Genomic DNA, 21055 nt, shown 5'->3' on the forward strand with positions numbered 1-21055 from the left:
AGTTGACAGATTGCATGATTGATCGAGATAGGAGAGATGATTTCAAGTTCAAGGATGTCAAGAGCAGCACCCTGACCGTATTTTCCAGCGAAATGTTGGGAACTAATAATGGCGATAAGGGTTCAAATTTACTGTAGAGATCGATACGTGGACAGAAATGGACCTAGCTGTTATGCTGGTATTGTGGTATTAGGTCTGTAAGGCTTTCAAGGCCAACAGCGGTCTGCGGTTGCTTTTGAACGTGTTCCTACAGGAAACCAAATGGACTCCGCTCATGCTTCCTAGTGGAATGCTTGGAAGATGTCCGACAGAGAGGCCCATCTAAACAGGATACTGGTGCTGCAACGGATGAAAGTTGTTACAGAGGTTTTGCCAGATCCGCATGTGAATACCGTGAGCAAGAGATGTTCGTAGCACAAGGCATTAAAGTTGTCCAGTGTGGTTGTTTCAAGTTGTGTGTTTATGCTTTCCCCGCCGGTGCACGGGCATGCCCCTTATTCGGTGCACGGGCTCTGAATGTTGATGCCGTGGAATCGTCGGCAGCCAGCGAGCGAGAGGGTCTGCAACCAAAAGATAGACAGCAACTTCTCACCATAATACCTATTCTGCAGTCCTAATCTTTTGTTGGACAAGGAGAGTCGTCGGGGTTGCAGCTGTCTTTCTTTTTTGTTTCCCCCAGAGCCTTTATTTCCTGAATGTTGCAGCACTTTTGACCTGCTTGCCGACACAACTATCCACGGCTGCGACACGCTACTAATCGTCCTTCGTTCTTCCCTCGACCGTCCGCCTTCGAGCCAGCATGGCAGCGACGTATGATGTCGGCACCAAGGCCTGGCAGCCCGATGCCACCGAGGGCTGGGTTGCCTCTGAGGTTGAGCAGAAGAACATCGACGGAGAGAAGGTCACGCTGGTCTTCCAGCTGGCCAATGGAGAGGTATGCGAACAACAACCACAAACAACTCCTGGCATCCAGCGCTCATGGCTTGCTACAGACAAAATCAATCGAGACGACGCTGGCCGCCATCGCCGACGGCAAGGACCCTAAACTGCCGCCGCTGATGAACCCAACAATGCTGGAGGCCTCTGACGACTTGACCAATCTTTCGCATTTGAACGAGCCCGCAGGTAATCACTCCTTTCCGCCTCGCTCCTCTGCCCGCCCACGACAGCACTGACACAGCCATACAGTGTTACAAGCCATCAAACTACGATATGCTCAAAAAGAAATTTACACATACTCGGGTATTGTCCTTATTGCTACCAACCCCTTCGCCCGTGTCGACTCGCTCTATGTACCGGGAATGGTTCAGATCTACGCCGGCAAGCAGCGCCAAACACAAGCGCCGCATTTGTTTGCTATAGCAGAGGAGGCTTTCGCGTACGTGCCAAACACACCAGCGCTGTGTCAATACGCTAACACAGCACAGGGATATGCTGAGAGATGGCCGCAACCAGACCATTGTCGTTTCGGGAGAGTCTGGTGCCGGAAAGACTGTTTCGGCCAAATACATCATGCGTTACTTTGCGACAAGAGAATCTCCCGACCAGCCTGGCTCTCGCTCGAAAGGTCGCGTCGAGAGCATGAGCGAGACCGAAGAGCAAATCCTGGCTACCAACCCTATCATGGAAGCTTTCGGTAACGCAAAGACAACTCGCAACGACAACTCATCCCGTTTCGGAAAGTACATCGAGATCATGTTTGACAAGACGACGGACATTATTGGTGCGAGGATCAGAGTATACCTGCTCGAGCGCTCGAGATTGGTCTTCCAACCACTTAAGGAGAGAAACTACCACATCTTTTACCAACTTGTCGCTGGTGCTTCAGATGCTGAAAAGGAAGAGCTTGGATTGATACCCGTCGAAGAGTTTGACTACCTCAACCAGGGCAGCGCTGCCCAGATTGAAGGCCTGGATGATGCCAAGGAGTTCAGCGACACCAAGGAGGCCCTGACCAGAATTGGTGTTTCTTCAGAACAGCAGTCTTCGATCTGGAAAATCCTCGCTGCTCTGTTGCACATCGGAAACATCAAGATCATCGCTACTCGCACCGACTCAAACCTCTCCGCTTCCGATCCTTCTGTTGTCAAGGCTTGCGAGCTCCTTGGAATTGACGCCGAAAGCTTCGCCAAATGGACAGTCAAGAAGCAGCTTGTCACTAGAGGTGAGAAGATTACATCGAATCTGACCCAACAGCAAGCCACCGTCGTTCGTGACTCAGTCGCCAAGTACATCTACTCCAGCTTGTTCGACTGGCTGGTCGAGATTCTCAACAGCAGTCTGGCCACTCCTGAGGTCCTCGGCAACGTCAAATCCTTCATCGGTGTCTTGGATATCTACGGTTTCGAGCACTTTGCCAAGAACTCATTCGAACAGTTCTGTATCAACTATGCCAACGAGAAGCTTCAGCAAGAGTTCAACCAACACGTCTTCAAGCTCGAACAAGAAGAATATCTTCGCGAAGAGATTGACTGGAAGTTTATTGATTTCTCTGACAACCAGCCTTGTATCGATTTGATCGAAGGTAAACTCGGTGTTCTTGCTCTGCTGGATGAAGAATCGAGATTGCCTATGGGTTCCGATGAATCTTTCGTTACTAAGCTCCACACCAGCTTCGGCGACAGCAAGTCAAAGTTCTTCAAGAAGCCTAGATTCGGCAAGTCTGCCTTTACCGTCTGCCATTATGCTGTTGATGTCGCATATGAGTCCGATGGCTTCATCGAGAAGAACAGAGATACTGTTCCTGACGAGCACATGGAGGTTCTTCGTGCCTCTTCCAATTCGTTCCTTACCGAGATCCTTGAGGCTGCTTCTGCCGTACGTGAGCGCGACACTGCAGCTGCTCAGGCCAAGCCCTCTGCTGTCGCAGCTCCTGGAAAGAGACCCGGTGCTGCCACTGCAAGGAAGCCTACTCTTGGTGGTATCTTCAAGTCGTCCTTGATCGAACTGATGAGCACCATCAACTCCACCGATGTACACTACATTCGCTGTATCAAGCCCAACGAGGCCAAGGAAGCCTGGAAATTCGAAGGTCCCATGGTCTTGAGTCAACTGCGTGCTTGTGGTGTTCTCGAGACCGTCAGAATCAGTTGTGCTGGATATCCTACGAGATGGACCTACGAAGAGTTTGCCCTACGATATTACATGCTTGTACCATCAACACTATGGACCTCCGATCTTCGAGACATGGCAAACGCTATCTTGACCCAGGCACTTGGCGGAGCTGCCAACGATGCTACTAGCAAGTACCAGCTTGGTCTGACCAAGATCTTCTTCCGTGCCGGTATGCTCGCCTTCCTGGAGAACCTGAGAACTAGCCGCCTCAACGATGCTGCCATCATGATTCAGAAGAACCTCCGTGCCAAATACTACCGTCGTCGCTACCTGGAAGCAATTGGCTCTGTTCGTGGGTTTCAGTCCCTTGTGCGTGGATGCGTCGCACGGCGCAATGCAGACGATGCGCGGCGCACGAAAGCTGCCACCACAATCCAACGGGTGTGGAGAGGCCAAAAGGAACGGAAGAACTTCTTACTTATCCGCGACAATCTCATCCAGTTCGAAGCGGCGACCAAGGGATACCTCTGCCGTAAGAACATTCTGGACACGAGACTAGGAAATGCTGCTCGTACTATCCAGAGAGCTTGGAGATCTGGTCAGCAGCGTAAGGAATGGACCGACTACAGACGCAAGGTCGTTCTCGTACAAGGTCTTTGGAGAGGTAAGCAAGCTCGCAAGGCCTACAAGAGTTTGCGTGAGGAGGCTAGAGACCTCAAGCAAATTTCATACAAGCTTGAAAATAAGGTCGTCGAGCTTACCCAGTCTCTTGGCGCTGTGAGAACCGAGAACAAGGCTCTCAAGCATCAAGTACAAAACTATGAAAACCAGCTCAACACCTGGAAGAACCGTACCCAAGGACTGGAGCAGAGGGCAAAAGAGCTCCAGGCTGAGGCCAACCAGGCTGGCATGAGCGCTGCCAAGGTTGGTCAGCTCGAAGAGGAGATGGCTAAGCTACAGCACAGCTACGAGGAATCTGCATCCAGCATGCGCAGACTCCAGGAAGAGGAAAAGGCATTGCGCGAATCACTTCGTGTGACTACGGAAGAGTTGGAGAACTCAAGGCAGAGCATCACCGTTTCCGAGACCGAGAAGATGTCGTTGAGGCAACAGCTGGCAGAACTTCAAGATCAGCTGGAGCATGCCAAGCGTGCTGCTCCTGTCAATGGCGAGGCAAGTAATGGGATTGCCAGTCAGGCCAGCGGTCTTATCAATCTCGTCTCATCATCGTCGAAAAAGCCCAAGCGCCGCAGCGCTGGCTTCGAGCCCACAAACACCGACAGATTCAGTGGTACCTTCAACCCTCGCCCAGTTTCCATGGCGTTTGGTGCTACTAGCGGTCATCAGCAGACTCTTTCCGGATCTACCTTCAAGCCTGATCTAGAGAATGTTGAGATGGAGCTTGAGAACCTGCTTGCCAACGAAGATTCTCTGAACGACGAAGTCTCTATGGGTCTTATCAGAAACCTCAAGATTCCTTCTCCTGGATCTACCCCACCACCTACCGACAAGGAAGTCTTGTTCCCTGCATACCTTATCAACCTTGTTACTTCCGAGATGTGGAACAATGGCTTTGTCAAGGAGTCTGAACGCTTCCTTGCCAATGTTATGCAGTCTATTCAGCAAGAAGTCATGCAGCACGACGGTGACGAAGCAGTCAACCCTGGTGCTTTCTGGCTCTCGAACGTCCACGAGATGCTCTCATTCGTCTTCCTTGCTGAAGACTGGTACGAGGCACAAAAGACCGACAACTTTGAATACGACCGCCTTCTCGAGATTGTTAAGCACGACTTGGAGAGTCTTGAATTTAACATCTACCACACTTGGATGAAGGTGTTGAAGAAGAAGCTGCACAAGATGATCGTTCCCGCCATTATCGAATCTCAATCACTTCCCGGCTTTGTCACCAATGAGAGCAACCGCTTCCTTGGCAAGCTTTTGCAATCCAACAACGCCCCTGCCTTCAGCATGGACAACCTACTTTCCCTCCTCAACAACGTCTTCAAGGCCATGAAGGCATTCTACCTCGAGGACTCCATCATCACTCAAACCATCACTGAGCTTCTCCGACTTGTCGGTGTCACCGCCTTCAACGATCTTCTCATGCGCCGTAACTTCCTTTCATGGAAACGTGGTCTGCAAATCAACTACAACATTACCAGAATTGAGGAATGGTGCAAGAGCCACGATATGCCCGAGGGTACTCTCCAGCTTGAGCACCTCATGCAAGCCACCAAGCTTTTGCAGCTCAAGAAGGCGACACTCAACGACATTGAGATCATCCAGGACATTTGCTGGATGTAAGTATTTTCTTATCCTGAATAATCGTTAAATGCATATACTAACCACACGCTAGGCTCTCGCCCAACCAAATTCAAAAGCTTCTTAACCAATACCTTGTTGCCGATTACGAACAACCTATCAATGGTGAAATTATGAAAGCCGTCGCTTCTCGTGTCACCGACCCCAAGACCGACGTCCTCCTTCTGCCTGCCGTTGACATGGACGACAGCGGTCCTTATGAGATCGCCGAGCCCCGTGTCATTACAGCACTCGAGACCTACACACCCTCATGGCTGCAAACACCGCGACTCAAGCGACTAGCAGAGATTGTGTCTGCTCAAGCAGTCATGCAACAACAACTTGACGCCGGCGGTGCCATGGCCAAGGAAGCATACGAAGGAGGCGAAGATGGCGAAGGAGGTGACATGGGAGATTGGAGTCAACTGAATGGGCAAAACGGACTTCACCAACACCATAGCAACGAGCAAGAAGCAGGGATCTAGAAGGTTGTGTTTGAGGTAAAGGTTGTTGTTTGTCGTTGTCGTTGAGTAAGGAATGGCATCTTTGTGAGCGTTTTTGGCGTTTGTTTTTTTTTCGTGTCGTTGTTGTCTTTCCCATCACACCCCTGATACACTTTTGATTGCATGCCTACATCGAAGCCTCTTATTCTTTGTTACCTTATAGTGGGGCGGGGTTTCTTGGTTTATTCGATGCTTGATTCTTTGAAATACCAGGATTGATTTTTCTTCTACTCTGCTGCTCTGAAATATTCAGCTAATGAATCCTTGGATCTATCAGGATAATGTACTCAACTGTTTTCTGTCTCTTGTGCTTGATCCGAAATTTAGGCATGTCTTTAGCAAGACTTCACCTCGAGCGCTTTAGCAATTGATTCTGTTTTCGTTTTAAAACAAGACAAGACGGACTTGAAAGACAGCTCGAAAGGACTTGTCTCACTAGATAAAGAGTTGCTCAGGTTAATCTAGAGACAAATGGAACAGTAACACGATTCTTCTGCTCCAAGTCTCACACCTCAGCATGTCAACACTTGGACAACGCGTTGTTTAGATATACTTGAGGCGAGAAGATTTCTCTTCCTCTTTTTCCTTCTCCTAGATTTTTGTTTTACTGACACCGATATCAATTACTCTACGCCCGACAAACAAACATCCAGGAATCACGAAACGATGAGAAGACCTACGGCACATGCTCCAGATCCACCTGATACAACAACACAGAGGACTGTTGTCTCTTTTGTCCATGATGTGGCTTTTGGTGCGTTGGTCGCTGTTCAGATCGCCATCGCCTTGGGCTACCGACTTCTCGAATTCCTTGTTGCCATCACCTCCAGCCTCGGTCAAACCCTTTCACCTCTCCTCGGAGTCATTGCTGGATCCCTGGAGCCGGTCATGGCGACCTTGGCTCACCCCTTTTATGTCATCAACGCTTTCTGCACCTCCATGAACACTGATGCCTCGTTACAAACCTCCTTCATCTGCTTTGGAGGGTTACTTGTTCTGAGTGTACAACTTTGCTTCGGTCTTGGTTGGCAAAACATTTGTCCCTCCATGGCGAGGCTTATTGTGATTGTCGTGTGGGTTTGGATTGTATTGGCCATTTGGACACTTGTGGTGTTTTTGAGACACCAGTGGCAGTTACATAAAGTTATCAAAAAGGACATGCAGAGGAAGAAGGTCAAGGAAAGAGCAGATGAAAACTGGTACGACAAGCCAAGGCAATGGAAGAAAATCGTATGGACGCCGGCGCCGCTGGTTGTTGCCTACAGCCATAATTGGAGTATGGATGGCAAGTCACGCCGCCGGTTTCCAAGTATCAAGGATCTGGATGATGATCCCAATCGCAACTGGTCCAACGAACACGGAAACTTATCTCCAAAGCCGGCAACATCATCCACACCTAGCACCGGTTATGGACGACGTAGCCTTCTTCCTCCCATCATAGGAGTTCCCAGATCGACAGGTGCAGGGAAGAGAATTTCAAGGAAGCCAACTCCGCTGGTTGTTGCTCACAGCAATCATCGGGGTATGTGTATGGATGGAAATGGCGATTGCAATCGCAATTGGTCCAATGAGCATGGGAACCTGAGTCCTGAGCCGGTAAGATTGCCCAAACCTGACACTGGCAACGACCACCTTGCCTTTGATTCTGCACCTTCATCCCCATTAAAGCCAGTCTTCACACCAAGCTCGTCTGCTTCAGACTTTTCTGGTCATAACAAGATTCGCTTTACGCCGACTGACACAAACACAAGCATTACACCCTCGACCAGAGGAACTACATCGTCATCTGGAGCGATCCTGACGCCTGCTGAGACCCTCTGCATGAGTGAAGAAGAGTTCTTGGAACTGGTCGGCATCGAGCCTCCTCAGAGATCACAGCGCAACCCTACTGGCTCAAACAATCTAGCTCATGGGACCAGAAACCTCACACCAGCTCTAGTACGAGATAAACTCGAGCTTGTAGGCCATATCAGGGATGTCTTAGCTGATCATGGATGTTTCGGGTTTGCGCAAATCTCACCTATCAGCTCGGATGCAGCGTCAGAGGCTACTGTGATCTCTACGCCAGTTACCACAGCTTCGTAACCTGGAAGCAATGTGCTTAGGTATACACCAAGCTCGACAGCTACTTCAGAGTCAACAGTTATCTGCACACCACCTTCTGCAAGCGCCCTTTCGAGCAGGTCCGACAAACAGCTCAACAGGCGGGCCATACATTCAAGAAAAGTGATGTCTTAGCTCTCATCCCAGATCCAAAAAAGTGACATTGACCTTAGTCGAGGCACATATCTCGAATCGAATCCTGTGGTGGCGGGTTGGTCGTCGGAATGGTGGTGGCGCTGGTGGGAAAATGTTGCTACGGAGGTCGGACGACATGACAAGGGATTGAGTGCTCTAGGAGGAAGAAGGAGCTTGAGTTACCATAAGCAGTGGCAAGGCGGAGCCTAGTGGTGTTCGAGGCGGGTGAATATCATCCTTTGGTGCTGGGAATGGGTCTTAACGGAAGATGAAAATAGTAAAACGCTTTTTCTGAGATACAAAGGACGAACGGAACATGATATTGCCATTGTTGATGCCGTTTGTGATTTTTCTTGCTGTTTTGTGTTGTGGGTGTTGTTGTTTAGACAGAATCTTTATGTTTGTTCATGCTCCCGATTAGGGTAACATGAGGTCTTTGGTTCAAGACTTCCATTGAACTTTTCTTCTTGCTTCGAATAGAGTCACTTGCATCGATCTTTTCATCTCCTTTGCGACTCTGTATTGGGAATTACAAACATGATTTGCTGTTGTCAATCTACTGCTGTGAGGTCTATGAAACATAAGACTGGTCTTTGTTTCTAGACCCCCTGATTCACTCTAAATCACGGTTTAGCATGACGCTTCGATATGTGTTTGTTCATGTCTCAACTCTTTTCATTGATTGTTTGGGGAGGTCTGTTTTACTAGCTTGAAAGAAGTGAATCAATGCATGTACTTTTTTCGTGAGAACCATCGCTTTCGCAAGACGATGGAAGTCCAATAACATCTATACTTCTACGAGGCTCCGGAAACGCGAGTCACACTGCACAACAGAAGATCTCTCGAGTCTGCGATTTTCTGGTCGCACACAACCCCTGATCGCATCAACCATGGCTACACCCAATCAGCACACTGCTACTACTCTCCCTATTCACGGTGCGATCAATACCGCCATCACTGCCCAGGAAACTCCTTCTGTGTCTCAAACCAACAACTCGATACCTCACTACAACATTGGCGCCCAATCTTCTGCAAACAACCCACCTCCATCTCAACAACACAACTCGCTTCCTCATCAACTCATCTCAAATCAACCTTCTTCAAACAACACTTCCAACACGACCACCACCCAACCCTCTTCATGCCCGAGTAACAACAACACCTCTGACAACACCACTCCCTCTCTCTACCAAAACCTCACCACCACCCTCGCCAAAAACACCACTAACATCAAAAACGTGCCTCCCCATATTAAGATCCTTAACCCTCCTCCAGAGCCTAAGGACTGGAACACAATGACACTGGCCGAGAGATTAGAGGCAACTACTGCTCTTCCTCTGCAGGGGTTTGAGGAGTATGAGTGGAGGATTCAGAGTGAAGAGGCGGGGATGAGTACTTGGCCGATAAGGAAAAGAGGGAAGTGATGGAAAGATGAGGGGAGGAACTGCTGGGGATGAGGATGATGGGAGTTATAAGAGGGCAATTCGGGGGAAGAGGTTCTGGTGCAGCCTTGGGGAATAGCTGGGGGTTGGTTTTGCGATTTCCTTTGGTTTGAAAAGCGATGGACAAGAGAAAGTAGGATATGACTGGTCTCTGAAGGTCAAAGGAAGAGAAAGACCAATTGTCAGAAGCGGGGCTTCTGAGGAAAGGCTGCTGAGTCTGTTGAAGATACTTGGGCAGGGAGTCAAGGGGTGTAAGCACGAAGGCGACGGCATGTCGACATGGGATGAGAAAAAGGGAATCAACTTTGATGCTTGAATTTTTGAGGTCGCAAAGCCCTTGGATATGCTTGGAGCAAGTTGTGTTCTGTATCACTGCTCTTTCCTACCGTCCATCAACGGGTTCCGCATCCATCGTTCAGAACGATCTGGAGTCGACTTGAGAGTGCCAGGAACCATTTCACAGGACCTTCTCATCTCTTTTTTCGCGTACAAGCATCAGCCCGACGCAGACTTCGCCTCAGCAATACGATCTTGCAACCCTTTCACACCCTTCTTCGTTTCCTTTGACTCTTCACTCAGCGCCTCGAACTTCTTGTCCAGCTTCTCAACTTCTTTGCGTTGGTCTTCGGCCTGCTTTTGATGGCTTGCGACTGCATTCTAGTCAGTGAACTTGCGTGAGTATCGCTGATGAAGGAGGGGCGGTTTACTGAGAAGAGCATAGTGCTTTGGGTAAGGAGCCAGGGGATCGAATCGCTGGGGTTCTTTAGAGGGCGGCATGTGTGGCTGCTGGTTGTATCCAGGGATGTTTGACTGCTGGTTGGATTGAGGCATGGATGGCTTGCTAACAAACAAATGTTAATCATACGCGATGGTTGGAATGGTTTTGGCAAATGTACCTCGATGACGGTGATTTGATGCTGACTCGGCGGTGACCTGTTTCGAGAGATAAGACCTATTGGGAAGGTCGTGGTGCAGCTGTAAGAAGTGATGGACTGACTCGCTAAAGTACAGACTCGAATTGAATAGTGCTCAAGTGAGAACTGATTAATATCAGTGTTTCAGCGCAAAATCAAACAAACATGGTGTTGTGAGCTGTATAGAGGCAGGCGCAAGGCATCGAGACCGAAAGCTGTGGGGCATGAAACAAAATAACAACGCTTAAAGTACATGGAAGGTGCGACTGATAGACAACAAAGCTAGATGACTCCAGAATCAAAGATAGTTTCGGTTTTTCAGACTTCGGCTGCTTAGTAGTACGCTAGAAGATTCATAGTACTCAAGAAGCAGCCATGAACTTCATTTCTCAGTCCACCGATGCAAGATCTCTTCATACCATAGAGCTTTTCGAGGAACGCTATATCCCTCGAAACGAATCACATACAAGCCACAAATCTCCCGCTATATCACACATCAAGTTTATTCCTTCCTCGCCTGCTTCCAGGTAGCAAAAGTTTTCAGTGGTGCCCCAGCTGCAGCCAACAACTGCAAGAATCCCCTCTGTCTTACTTGCATCTTCTGCCACCTTCCCCTCGTGGCTGTATCCATAGCCGCCAAGCCTGATTCCTCGAGCGCGGCAGCGACAGCTGGAGTGATTTCTGCCATTTTACTCTGCCGGTCATCTCCTTGTAAGTTGAGAGGAAGGACCCAATGCCACCAACTTGCTCCCATGACATGCCTCAAGTTCTGCATTAAGCAAACGTCGTAAGGATTTGCACCCGAAAATGTCTCCACGATCGCAAAGGTATGTGTACTGGTAGCAAAGGTGAGCACGCCAGAAAACGCAGCGGTAATTGCTTTCTCTGCTGCGATCCCCTCGTCGATCTTTACAGCCAGCGTCCATACCTTCTTTTTGCCTGCTGCATTGTCAAGAGTGGTTAGATCTGCAGACGCTAGGAGTACAGCGCTCAATCCGGACCCTCCTGCTATGCACAAGAAGAAGACTCCAAAGCCCACGGTAACGCCCAGATGTCCAGTCACATCATGACCATCAAACGCGCCATGGTTCCAAGGAACAGTGACAGAAATGAGCGTGACCAGAGAGAACATTGCCGCAGAGATCGAGAAGAGCAGGAACGTCTTGAAGTTTGTCGCTGCTATGTATCCCCCGACCCACGGACAGTAATGATCGAATTTCAAAATGCATCTATTCAGCATTTTGGAATGATGCGCGCGGTTTGGTTTCCAGTGTTTGCAGTAGTCGCACCATAATGGTTTGCCACTCTCGTCGCACTCGAAGAAGGCCTGTTCGTGGAATGAGTCCAAGGTGGGCGCTACGTGGACCTTTCTGAACAGTCCATAAATCCATTCGAAAGGGGCAGTTGTCTGTTGTTCGGGATCGTGGGTGTCGGCTGTAGAAAGAATGCCAGGGTCGAGATAAGCATGATAGATAGTGCTGCCAAAAGAGACTGCCATGGATATGAGGAACCAGAGGAAGAAAATCAGGACCACGGTAGCATAGCCTAGTTTCTGAGGTTGATTTGGTGGTGGGGAGATCCATACATTAACTGTTGAAGATCCTTCAGTCAGCAACCGCAGTCAATTCACAGCGATAACATGACTTACTACAGAGCACGACAACAACGACATAAGTGACATATAATACGATACCGACGATTACTGGGGGCAGTATCCCGGCACCGATCTGGATGGCATACATAGCCCTGAAGTCGACACCTGACAGCCTGCACTTTCGGGGTCGTTTTTCTGGTCAAAGAAAACGAAAAGACAGGTAGCGGATGACCAGGTACTTGACCCCAAGCTTGAGCTACAGGATAATCTCCCACCTTCGTACGCCACTTCGAGCTCAACGAAAGATTTCAAGACTCATGCGTCACGGGGCTGTGTTTGTGCATGTCTTGGTCCATTCTGATTACATGGTAGAAGCGGGACGCTGGGATTAGAGAGCGTTCAGGAGGAATGCAAGTTGCTCATTATTGTTTGCAAGGTGAGCCTCCGCGGGGTCGGAACTCTTCAGAGTGGGCATACCGCGATGTCGATAAGTTTTCTCTCGTGCCCGAGAGCGTCCTATTTCCGACAACCCAGGAAGAAAGCCTTGGCTCTCCTCTCCGTCGTAGGTGATGGTCAAACCACGTGGGAAGATTGTGGCTTTTGTGGAGGGTAAGGTTATGGTTTAGGTGAGGCTCCGCGGATCAAAAGAACAATAGACGTCATTGTTCTCTTTGAATTTGACTTCTCAGCATTTGCGATTTCCTTTCTGAGAGGCACCAAGACTGTGGACTATCAGCATAACCCCACAGCGGGCAGGTGCCCATCTTGGGCGAGGCTTAGACATCCTATCGTCCTCTTATTCCCGGCTGCACGGTAGAACATCATGAAGATTTTTTTGAGATATCGACGATGTGTGCCTAGAAGAGAACCATCGCGAACTCAAACCTTCATTGTCCATTGTGCTAACAATAGTGACAGAAGCCTTTCGATTGGGAATGATTGTGCGTCTCGCGAAAAGAAGCACATGCGAGCTGCAGGTTCTCCTTCCAACAAATGTATTATCCATGAGGTCATTGCAAGTGTTGATGAAAGTATACACGGCGGAATGGTGTTCTGCGGATTAGGTGATTTGAATCAGTCACTGTGTTCGATAGTTCGCAGGACAAGTCAAGCCGTAAATGACAAGCTCATCATGAATCCTTCCAAGAAATTCCATGCTTCGTTCCTACTTGCGAGCGATAGTGCATGACGTTCTGGGTGGAGGCCATGACGCTTCAAGGTCGCTATCGGTGCTGAAGACGGTGTTTCTTCACTTTTATTCCCAAGCTGATCGGTCCAGTAAGTTTGCTTCACTTTGGTACGAAGCTGTTGCCTAAGAACCCCGGCGTCCCGCAGGCCACACTCGTTAGGAACTGTTCTACCGAATGTTTTGTGGTGCCGAGCTGCTGGAAGATGATCGCGAAGATAACACACGAAATTCAGGTCACAGTAATCCATGGTCAAGCGCTGGATCGGGTCTCGAGAAGCTACAAGAGTCAGTGCTGACAAGGTATGGATTGCACATTGGATGGATGCTTGCACTTCCAGCAAAGTTAGGGTCCCTCCTTTGAATACCATATTTGAGACGGGTGATCCGGCCCTGGGTGCCTTGAAGGGGTCAATTGAATTATCCACAGCCTAGCCCTCCGCATCTCTTGCAGGTTCTCGGAGGATTTTGACGATCGTGTTCCAGCTGTCGTTTCCAAGCTCCCTCGAAAGCCACCAGGTCAGCTTCCCATATTTCTTCAACAGATATCTGATCAAGCTCTGCAATCTGAGCTTTCTTGCTGGCTATCGATGTTTCGAGAACTTTCATGGGACCTGGTAGCATTGAAGCGACAGTCATCTCAAAAAGATGCTCGTAGCCAGGCACCGCAGGTTTGTTGTCTGCATCGCGTTCTCTCTTCTTGGTTGGGATCAGTTCATCAAAGTTTTCGATGGGTATCAGCCCGTGATGAATCAGTTCTCCGGCAAGGGTATCCTGGTCCTGAGATATGTCGAGATCTCCTTCCAGAAGCAGTTTGGCGAATTTCGACTGATCAGTCCATTTTGTCAGATCTTTCTTCAGAGCCGAGAGTTGGAGATACTTTTTCGACTTGTATGTCTGTAACTTTAAGAGGTAGAACTCTTTCAGGATGTCGAGATCTGTGGCATACTTTTGGACTTTCCCGCTTTCGTCCAAGGCGACGAGACTATCAGTCGTGATAGTTTTGAGAAGGTTCAGTCTCGCCTCTAGGTTCCGTTGAGCTGCAGTGTCCATATCGAGATCGGTCGTCTCAAGTACAAAACGTACACCCTGGCTGGATGGATGCTCGGTATATTTCCTGATCTGCGACTGGGGTTCAGAGATATACTTGTCCAGCTCAGATTTGAAGTCTTGAGTCCATAGACGAGGAGGTAACTCGGTGATCTCCATGACGCTTTCAGAAGTTTTGTGCATCTCGCCTTTCATAGAGTACTGACCCTGGTCAATTGTTTCTACATGACCAGTCCAGTTGCGAAACCATGGCTGCATGGACTGCATACCATCCTTGGAACCTCCTCTCATCCTCCTTCGAAGATTCTCAATGATGTCTCTGGGGTTATAAGGAGGAATGCGTGTTTGCCAACCTTGACCACTAGCCTCGTATCCATTAACAAGAATCATAGGCAAGACTGGCATGAGGGTCCTTGGCTCTCCCGTTTTGCCTTTGCGCACACGACGTACCAAGAGGCAATCGTCCTCTTCTATAAAGATTGAGCGTGTCACGTCAGACAGTTGGGTGTATATGTATCTTCCACTGACGGCATCTTGACCACCTTCTCGACGAGATCCGAACCATCCTTCCGGTTTTAGATAGTTGATGTTGTTTGCTCCGACGAAGTTTTGCGCAAGCTTGATGATGTCTTTCTGGATCTCGAATTGATCGACATCACGCGTGTAGAACACTGATACATTGCAGGCCAGTTTATCGACTTTGATTTCCTTTCCAGACTTCTGTTGGAGAAGGGTGTGGAGTATTTTACGTTGTGTCGGGATCAGACCATCCCTTACAGATGGAACACATCTGTAGGGATGCGTTTCGGGGATCGTGAGTTGTTCTTTGTCTACACTAGTCATGCTTGACGCGAATACGCTCAGGAACCTGACTGCCTGAGATTGTTAGACTCGGGCGGACAGAACCGTGGGCTGTCTCCTTGACTTGTCTGCTGGTCTTGCTCTTCTTTCCTGGTACGTCGTAGACTTGCTCTCGCTTGCGGTCTATAGAGGAAAAGTTGGAACAGCAATGACAAGACTCTGCAATCAATGAGTGTCATGGCGGCACGAAGCAGGCAGCAGAGCGGAAACATCTTGGCAAGACGCGTCGACTTGAGACGCGCCTTCTGAAGAGGTGAATGCTAGACCAAGCAGAAATTTGAACAGGCTAGGCGTTCTGAGACCTCCGAGCACATCTTCCTTTTATCTTGCTACGATTTTGACAATAATATGAGTTTGAGCCGTGATGAGACAAAACTGATCTTGGATCTTGGTGTTGGAATAAAAGTGATAGGAGGGAAAACCAAAGAGAGGGCGATGAAGATGCGAAAGCAAAAGAAGAAACTGTCGCAGCCGTGAATCGAACACGGGGCTCGTGCATGGCAAGCACGAATTTTACCACTAAACCACTGCGACTGGTAGATGAAGCATAACTTTGTACAAAACAATATGACTCTTTCAAGAACAGACGATTTTGCAATTAGATTGTCGCGAGCTCCAGAAGACTCTAGCCAAGTGGATCTCAGAGGACTCTCAGGAATACCCGTGATGTTGCAAACATATTCGAGGAACAACAAGCCATCTTCTGCGACTACAAAATCTTATAAGTCATGTATGTTCGTATGGTATCGACGAGTTTCTTCATTTCCCCCTTCTCCAAAACTTGGACCAATCTTCCTGATTTACATCCTAGCATGTAGTCATCTCCTCTTCTCAACAGCTTCCCTCAGCTTTGCAATAACTTCTGAAGGGTCTTTGGCGCCAAACACAGCAGAACCAGCTACGATGACATTGGCGCCTGCGTCTGCAGCTACATCGATGGTCTTTTCGGAGAGACCGCCGTCGACTTCGATGTTCAGGTCTGGGTAGCGCTTGCGCAGGGCTTCGACTTTAGGCATCATGTCGGGCATGAATTTTTGGCCGCCGAAACCGGGTTCGACAGTCATGATGAGGACCATCTGGTTTGAGTTGTTAACTTTTGCGGTGTGGAGAAGGGCAGTGGGGAACGTACGTCTGGGACTTCATCTTGTGTCTTGCTGTCGAGGATATCGTAGAGGACATCGACGGGGGTGCCGGGTTTGAGGGCAATACCGGCTCTGAGGCCTTGGTCGTGGATGTACTTGATGAGTTCCTTAGGACTAGTCTTTTTGTCGGAGGTAGCGGAGGGTTCGTCGGCAGCGGTGGAGTTGATGGCGGCTTCATAGTGGAAGCAGTAGAGATCACAACCAGCCTTCTTGAACTCCTTGACCCATTTCTTGGGCTACTGGCTATGGTTAACATGTTTTCTAGACGATGGATCGAGGAGGATGAGGGGGACGGACCTCGGCGATCATCATGTGGCAGTCGAAAGTGCCCTTGCCAAAGGACTCGGTGGGCTTGTCGACATGAGGACGGATCATGGTCACTACAGGAGCGCCAAAGGTCATGTTGGGGACGAAGTGGCCGTCCATGATGTCGACGTGGAGCCAGTCTGCGCCATGGCCAATGGTGTCTGAGCAGGCCTTGCCCAGGGCGCCAAAGTCGGCAGAGAGGATTGAGGGAGCGATGATTGCTGGAGGAGCCATTGTGTTTTCAGGTATGCGAATGTCAATTGGATACTCGACTGGAAATCACACCAGGGCTGATCTGGTCGGTCAACAAAATACCGACAGCTGCCCCGCATACGTCAATGTCAGCTCATCGGCAACTGCTCCTCCCAAGTCCAGTACCCTTGCTCTGCTTTTATATAATGAACCAAAGGCTTGTGGAGCATATCAAGCTTCGCGAATAGGCTTCCAGTCGGGGGGAAAAAAAAAGAAGGGTTAGATTGTACAGGCTAATGAGGGAAGCGTATGGGAAATCTCATCTCAACAAGATTCGTAGAGGATAGTAGCACCCTGTCCTTCCGATGATGCAGACTCGGATCTCTCCAAGAGCTGGATGGATGCATGTAAGTATGATAATGATATTCAGGACGAGCGTCTCATTTGATTGATTGATGTATGGGAAAGGTGATTCATGGGTGGTGACATAGTTTAATGCCCAAATAGAGATAGTCATTCATGATGATGTGTATGTCGTTTATGTTGACAGGACTTGGCGGACGTTGTCGGGTCAACAGACGGGGGCCGAGTGCAAGCGCTGCGACTTGCCGGAGCACCTTGGTTTGTTCTTGGATATCTGCGACTCTGAAACTCCCAAACATGACTTTTCGACGATAGCAATCTTGCGACAGTAGTACTATTCAGCATTCAGCCTACCCAATTCAAAGCGCAATCGATCCCACGCTTAACGACATCTCCACTAACAGCACTTTACCCTCATTGCACTACTCGACACACTCCTCGGCCACTTCCTCACAACAAAGCATTATCCACCCACTCCGACATTGCTTCAATGACTACTGCCGCACGACCTTATTACCGCCACGCCTCCCCTCTATCAGTATTCAACCCAGCTCAAGGCTTTGCTGCCGACGCGCCAATGATGCAGCGCATTGACGTTGGCGACTCGTCCGACGATGAGATCCCGCCGCCCATGAAGTTCAGCGCTCTTACCAGGGCTCTCCTCGAGTCTGAAGAGGGCTTCGACCATACTTCTCCGAAAGAGAGCGCTGCGCGCGACTACGAGACACCTAGCAGAGCTCCGCAATTGAAGATTGTGCGCAAGTCTTCACCCACACACAGCCAGGCTGCCACTTCACCGCGCATTGTTTCGGTCAGCAAGAGGAACCCCTCGTCAGCCCGTCACACCGAGAGATACACCTCGAGCAGAGAAACCACTCCCGCCCTCGAATTTGTCACTCCCGCCCCCGCTTCACGGTCAACTCGTTCATCTGCAACCAGATCCACAAGCAACCCATCACCTGCTCTCGAACATGTCGATCACGACGCGTCGCAGAATTTTGGAGCTTCACAGTATGATGCTGCAACCAGACATATGCCTTCGTCTGCCCTCAACAAGACTCGTCACGCCTCAGCAGAGTCATCAGCACATCCTGGTTCTGTACGCGTCAAGAGGGCTCCTGGCGCTTTCCTCAGGGGTGCTCCAGTGAGAAGAGGTTTCCGCAGACGCGAAAGTGACGACAATGTCAGCCCACATGATGGAAGTGCTCCGCTGTCAGAATCACAACCACAACCCGAACACGACGAGGATCTCGCATACTCGGCTGGACGCACAAGCAGAGCAGACAGCGCAAATCCTGATTCTGCTGCTGTGTCGAGACACGATTTTGCCCGTTCACGAAACCACAGCCGTGATGTTTCCGCTCCATTGAAACGCGACACGAGCTCCGATCCCCATCGTGTTGTATCTCGCGCTTCCACACGAGTTCCTAGCATGGAACGACCACCGAGGAGACCAAGCGTCGAGCCTCACAAGCGGGAGCGAAGCGATTCACGAGCAAATTCGAACCATGGGGAAAGCATCGCGCAGAGAAGGCCTAGTAACGACCATATGGCTACGCGCCCGGCATTGGATCAACGACAAGCGCGCCCAACTTCGAGCGCACAGCATGACGCAGCTGAAGACCAAGAGAATATTCCTCCACCAACCTTCAAACGCGACAGACACCATGACTTCAAGTATCTTGGAAAGCCCGAAAAGATTGCGTTGCACTCCAAATCTCAACCTGTCGAGGAGACTCCAATGTCTGGAGTCTCACATCAATCACCTCGGAGAGCACTCACATCGATCAGCAACAACACTCCTGTCAGACCCGCTCCTCCCCCACCACCGAAAATGAGTGTTTTGGACGCTGCAACAAAAACTGCCGGTGCGAGCACTACCAAGAGCAAGAAAAGACGCCAACACATTCTTATCAACGGAAAGCTATTCACTCAAATGAACAAGGTTGGAAAGGGTGGTAGTAGTGATGTCTACTGTGTCATGGCCGAGAATTACAAACTCTTTGCCTTGAAAAAGGTCAAGCTCGAAGATTGTGATGAATCGGCCATGCGCGGCTTCAAGGGCGAGATTGACCTTCTTGAGAAGCTCGCAGATGTCGACCGTGTTATTCGACTCTTTGACTGGGAACTGGATAATGAGAAGCAGATTCTCAGCGTGCTGATGGAGAAGGGTGACCAAGATCTGAACCGCATCTTGACAATCGCGCTCAATGGTTCAGATCCAAAGTTCGACCCAGTTCTGACACGCTTCTACTGGAAAGAAATGCTTGAATGTGTTCAAGCTGTTCACGACTACGATATCGTTCACTCAGATCTGAAACCTGCCAACTTCTTATCAGTACAAGGCAAGCTCAAGCTCATCGATTTTGGTATCGCAAACGCCATCGATATTGCTCATACAGTCAATGTCCATCGCGACTCTCATATCGGAACCCCCAACTATATGTCACCAGAGAGCATCTTGGATACAAATGCACCCACACCTGGCAGCGAACGCACCTCAAACAATGGCAGTCGCCTGATGAAAATCGGCAAGCCTTCGGATGTCTGGTCTCTTGGCTGTATTCTATATCAAATGGTTTACGGTCGTCCACCTTTCGCACACATCGCCAATCAGATCAGTCGTATCATGGCTATAACGAACTCGAAGGTTGTTATCGAATTCCCGGACAAGGGTGTTGGTGGTGTCACCGTACCTTCTGCGCTAAAGGGCACTCTCCGTCGATGCCTGCAACGTGATTTGCACGCTCGTCCAACCGTCAAGCAACTTCTTAGCCATTCGGATCCTTGGTTGTATCCTGACGTCGGTAATGCCGTCGCCATGAGCGAGGACCTGCTTGCACAAATCATCGACAAGGTTGTCGAGAGATGCAAGGACCCGAAACGTGGTATACCCTCTCCTGATGAAGTCAAGCAATACCCCGCTAGCTTCATGTCCAAGATTCGCGAGATGGTCGAGCGCGACGGTGTCGTAGGGTGACATGGCCATTGACGTCTATTTCGTATGTTTTCGTTTCTTCTCATGTACGGAGTATGCGGTCTTTTTTTTCTGGGTTGAGCGAGCGAAAAGGGCATTGGGAGTTTGTTGAACCATTCTTTCTTTTTCTGGCGTCTTCTTCATCCTGCTCTTTCTTATTCCCATTTTGTTTTCTTTGCGATACCACACTTTTTTTTCTTTTGTTGTTCTTCCTCCTGCTTAGATTGAGTCGCGTTCTTTGCGCATCGTCTGGGAAACACAAAATGTCATGACCCTTCACATTCTCCTTATTTTTCTTGTCTCGTTGATCGTGTTTTATTGTGACTGTGCTTTTTGTGCCAATTAGCGTTTTTGACAAACATCAACTCGCCCTTTGGCTCTATTTGCCATGGCTGCTTGATTCTGTACTCGTTGTTTGAGGTCATCATCGTATGAAGAATGATGCTATGATCTCGCTGCTCTTTTGAATGCTTACGCTTTCTTCTTGTCACGTAAATGTCCTTGATTATTGTAGCAAAGTCCCCAAGTTTCTCTATTCAACCTACCTCTGGTGGGGAACCTTTGTCGTACAACGTAAACTCTGCTCGGAACGATATAAGACGTAGAGCTCGCCTTTTTCTTTTCTTTTTCTTTTTCCCCCTCGTCAACCGCAGCTGAGTTTGTAAACGTAGTAGCAGATTTTGAAGTCTTTTTGCTGATAATCAAGGGGGTTTCAAATGAGTACAGCAGGGAAGAAATGGGTAGGGAAGGGAGATTGGTTTACTTCTTGTTGTTCGAGTGTCTCTCGTCTTTTATTCTTGTTTCTCAATGTATACATCAGAGAACTTGATCTTGAAAACCCATCCCCGCGTAGTGTATAGTAAGATGCAACTGGGAATCTGCTTAAAGTCAAACGAATGCAAAGGTTAAAGGATTTTGGTATTTCTATGGCG

The 21055-nt window shown here is 49.2% G+C and overlaps 7 protein-coding genes across 7 annotated transcripts; 4 read left to right on the forward strand and 3 right to left on the reverse strand.

Moving 5' to 3' along the window:
* Positions 1-799: 799 nt before the first annotated feature.
* On the forward strand, positions 800-5840 carry M437DRAFT_85401 (myosin-2; the record flags this gene model as incomplete). Its single annotated transcript, XM_041028283.1, has 5 exons — positions 800-934; positions 993-1125; positions 1189-1378; positions 1428-5354; positions 5411-5840. The coding sequence occupies 5 exons, from the start codon at positions 800-802 to the stop codon at positions 5838-5840; spliced, it is 4815 nt and encodes a 1604-aa protein (XP_040878991.1).
* A 684-nt stretch (positions 5841-6524) lies between these two features.
* On the forward strand, positions 6525-7943 carry M437DRAFT_66912 (uncharacterized protein; the record flags this gene model as incomplete). The annotated part of the gene is made up of 1 exon (XM_041024848.1): positions 6525-7943. The coding sequence occupies one exon, from the start codon at positions 6525-6527 to the stop codon at positions 7941-7943; it is 1419 nt and encodes a 472-aa protein (XP_040878992.1).
* A 1043-nt stretch (positions 7944-8986) lies between these two features.
* M437DRAFT_66913 (uncharacterized protein) lies at positions 8987-9520 on the forward strand (the record flags this gene model as incomplete). The annotated part of the gene is made up of 1 exon (XM_041024849.1): positions 8987-9520. One exon carries the CDS (start codon positions 8987-8989, stop codon positions 9518-9520), a length of 534 nt encoding a protein of 177 aa, XP_040878993.1.
* Positions 9521-10954: 1434 nt separating this feature from the next.
* On the reverse strand, positions 10955-12194 carry M437DRAFT_66914 (zf-DHHC-domain-containing protein; the record flags this gene model as incomplete). The annotated part of the gene is made up of 2 exons (XM_041024850.1): positions 10955-12042; positions 12101-12194. The coding sequence occupies 2 exons, from the start codon at positions 12192-12194 to the stop codon at positions 10955-10957; spliced, it is 1182 nt and encodes a 393-aa protein (XP_040878994.1).
* A 1458-nt stretch (positions 12195-13652) lies between these two features.
* M437DRAFT_66915 (type II DNA topoisomerase) lies at positions 13653-15125 on the reverse strand (the record flags this gene model as incomplete). The annotated part of the gene is made up of 1 exon (XM_041024851.1): positions 13653-15125. One exon carries the CDS (start codon positions 15123-15125, stop codon positions 13653-13655), a length of 1473 nt encoding a protein of 490 aa, XP_040878995.1.
* Positions 15126-15961: 836 nt separating this feature from the next.
* On the reverse strand, positions 15962-16825 carry M437DRAFT_50621 (ribulose-phosphate 3-epimerase; the record flags this gene model as incomplete). The annotated part of the gene is made up of 3 exons (XM_041022043.1): positions 15962-16219; positions 16273-16521; positions 16583-16825. 3 exons carry the CDS (start codon positions 16823-16825, stop codon positions 15962-15964), a joined length of 750 nt encoding a protein of 249 aa, XP_040878996.1.
* An 811-nt stretch (positions 16826-17636) lies between these two features.
* Positions 17637-20126, forward strand: M437DRAFT_50879 (kinase-like protein; the record flags this gene model as incomplete). Its single annotated transcript, XM_041022089.1, has 4 exons — positions 17637-17812; positions 17852-17900; positions 18204-18329; positions 18753-20126. The coding sequence occupies 4 exons, from the start codon at positions 17637-17639 to the stop codon at positions 20124-20126; spliced, it is 1725 nt and encodes a 574-aa protein (XP_040878997.1).
* Between the last annotated feature and the right edge of the window lie 929 nt (positions 20127-21055).

The sequence above is a fragment of the Aureobasidium melanogenum genome (assembly GCF_000721775.1).
Source record: "Aureobasidium melanogenum CBS 110374 unplaced genomic scaffold scaffold_13, whole genome shotgun sequence".
NCBI classification, from domain to species: Eukaryota; Fungi; Ascomycota; class Dothideomycetes; order Dothideales; family Saccotheciaceae; genus Aureobasidium; species Aureobasidium melanogenum.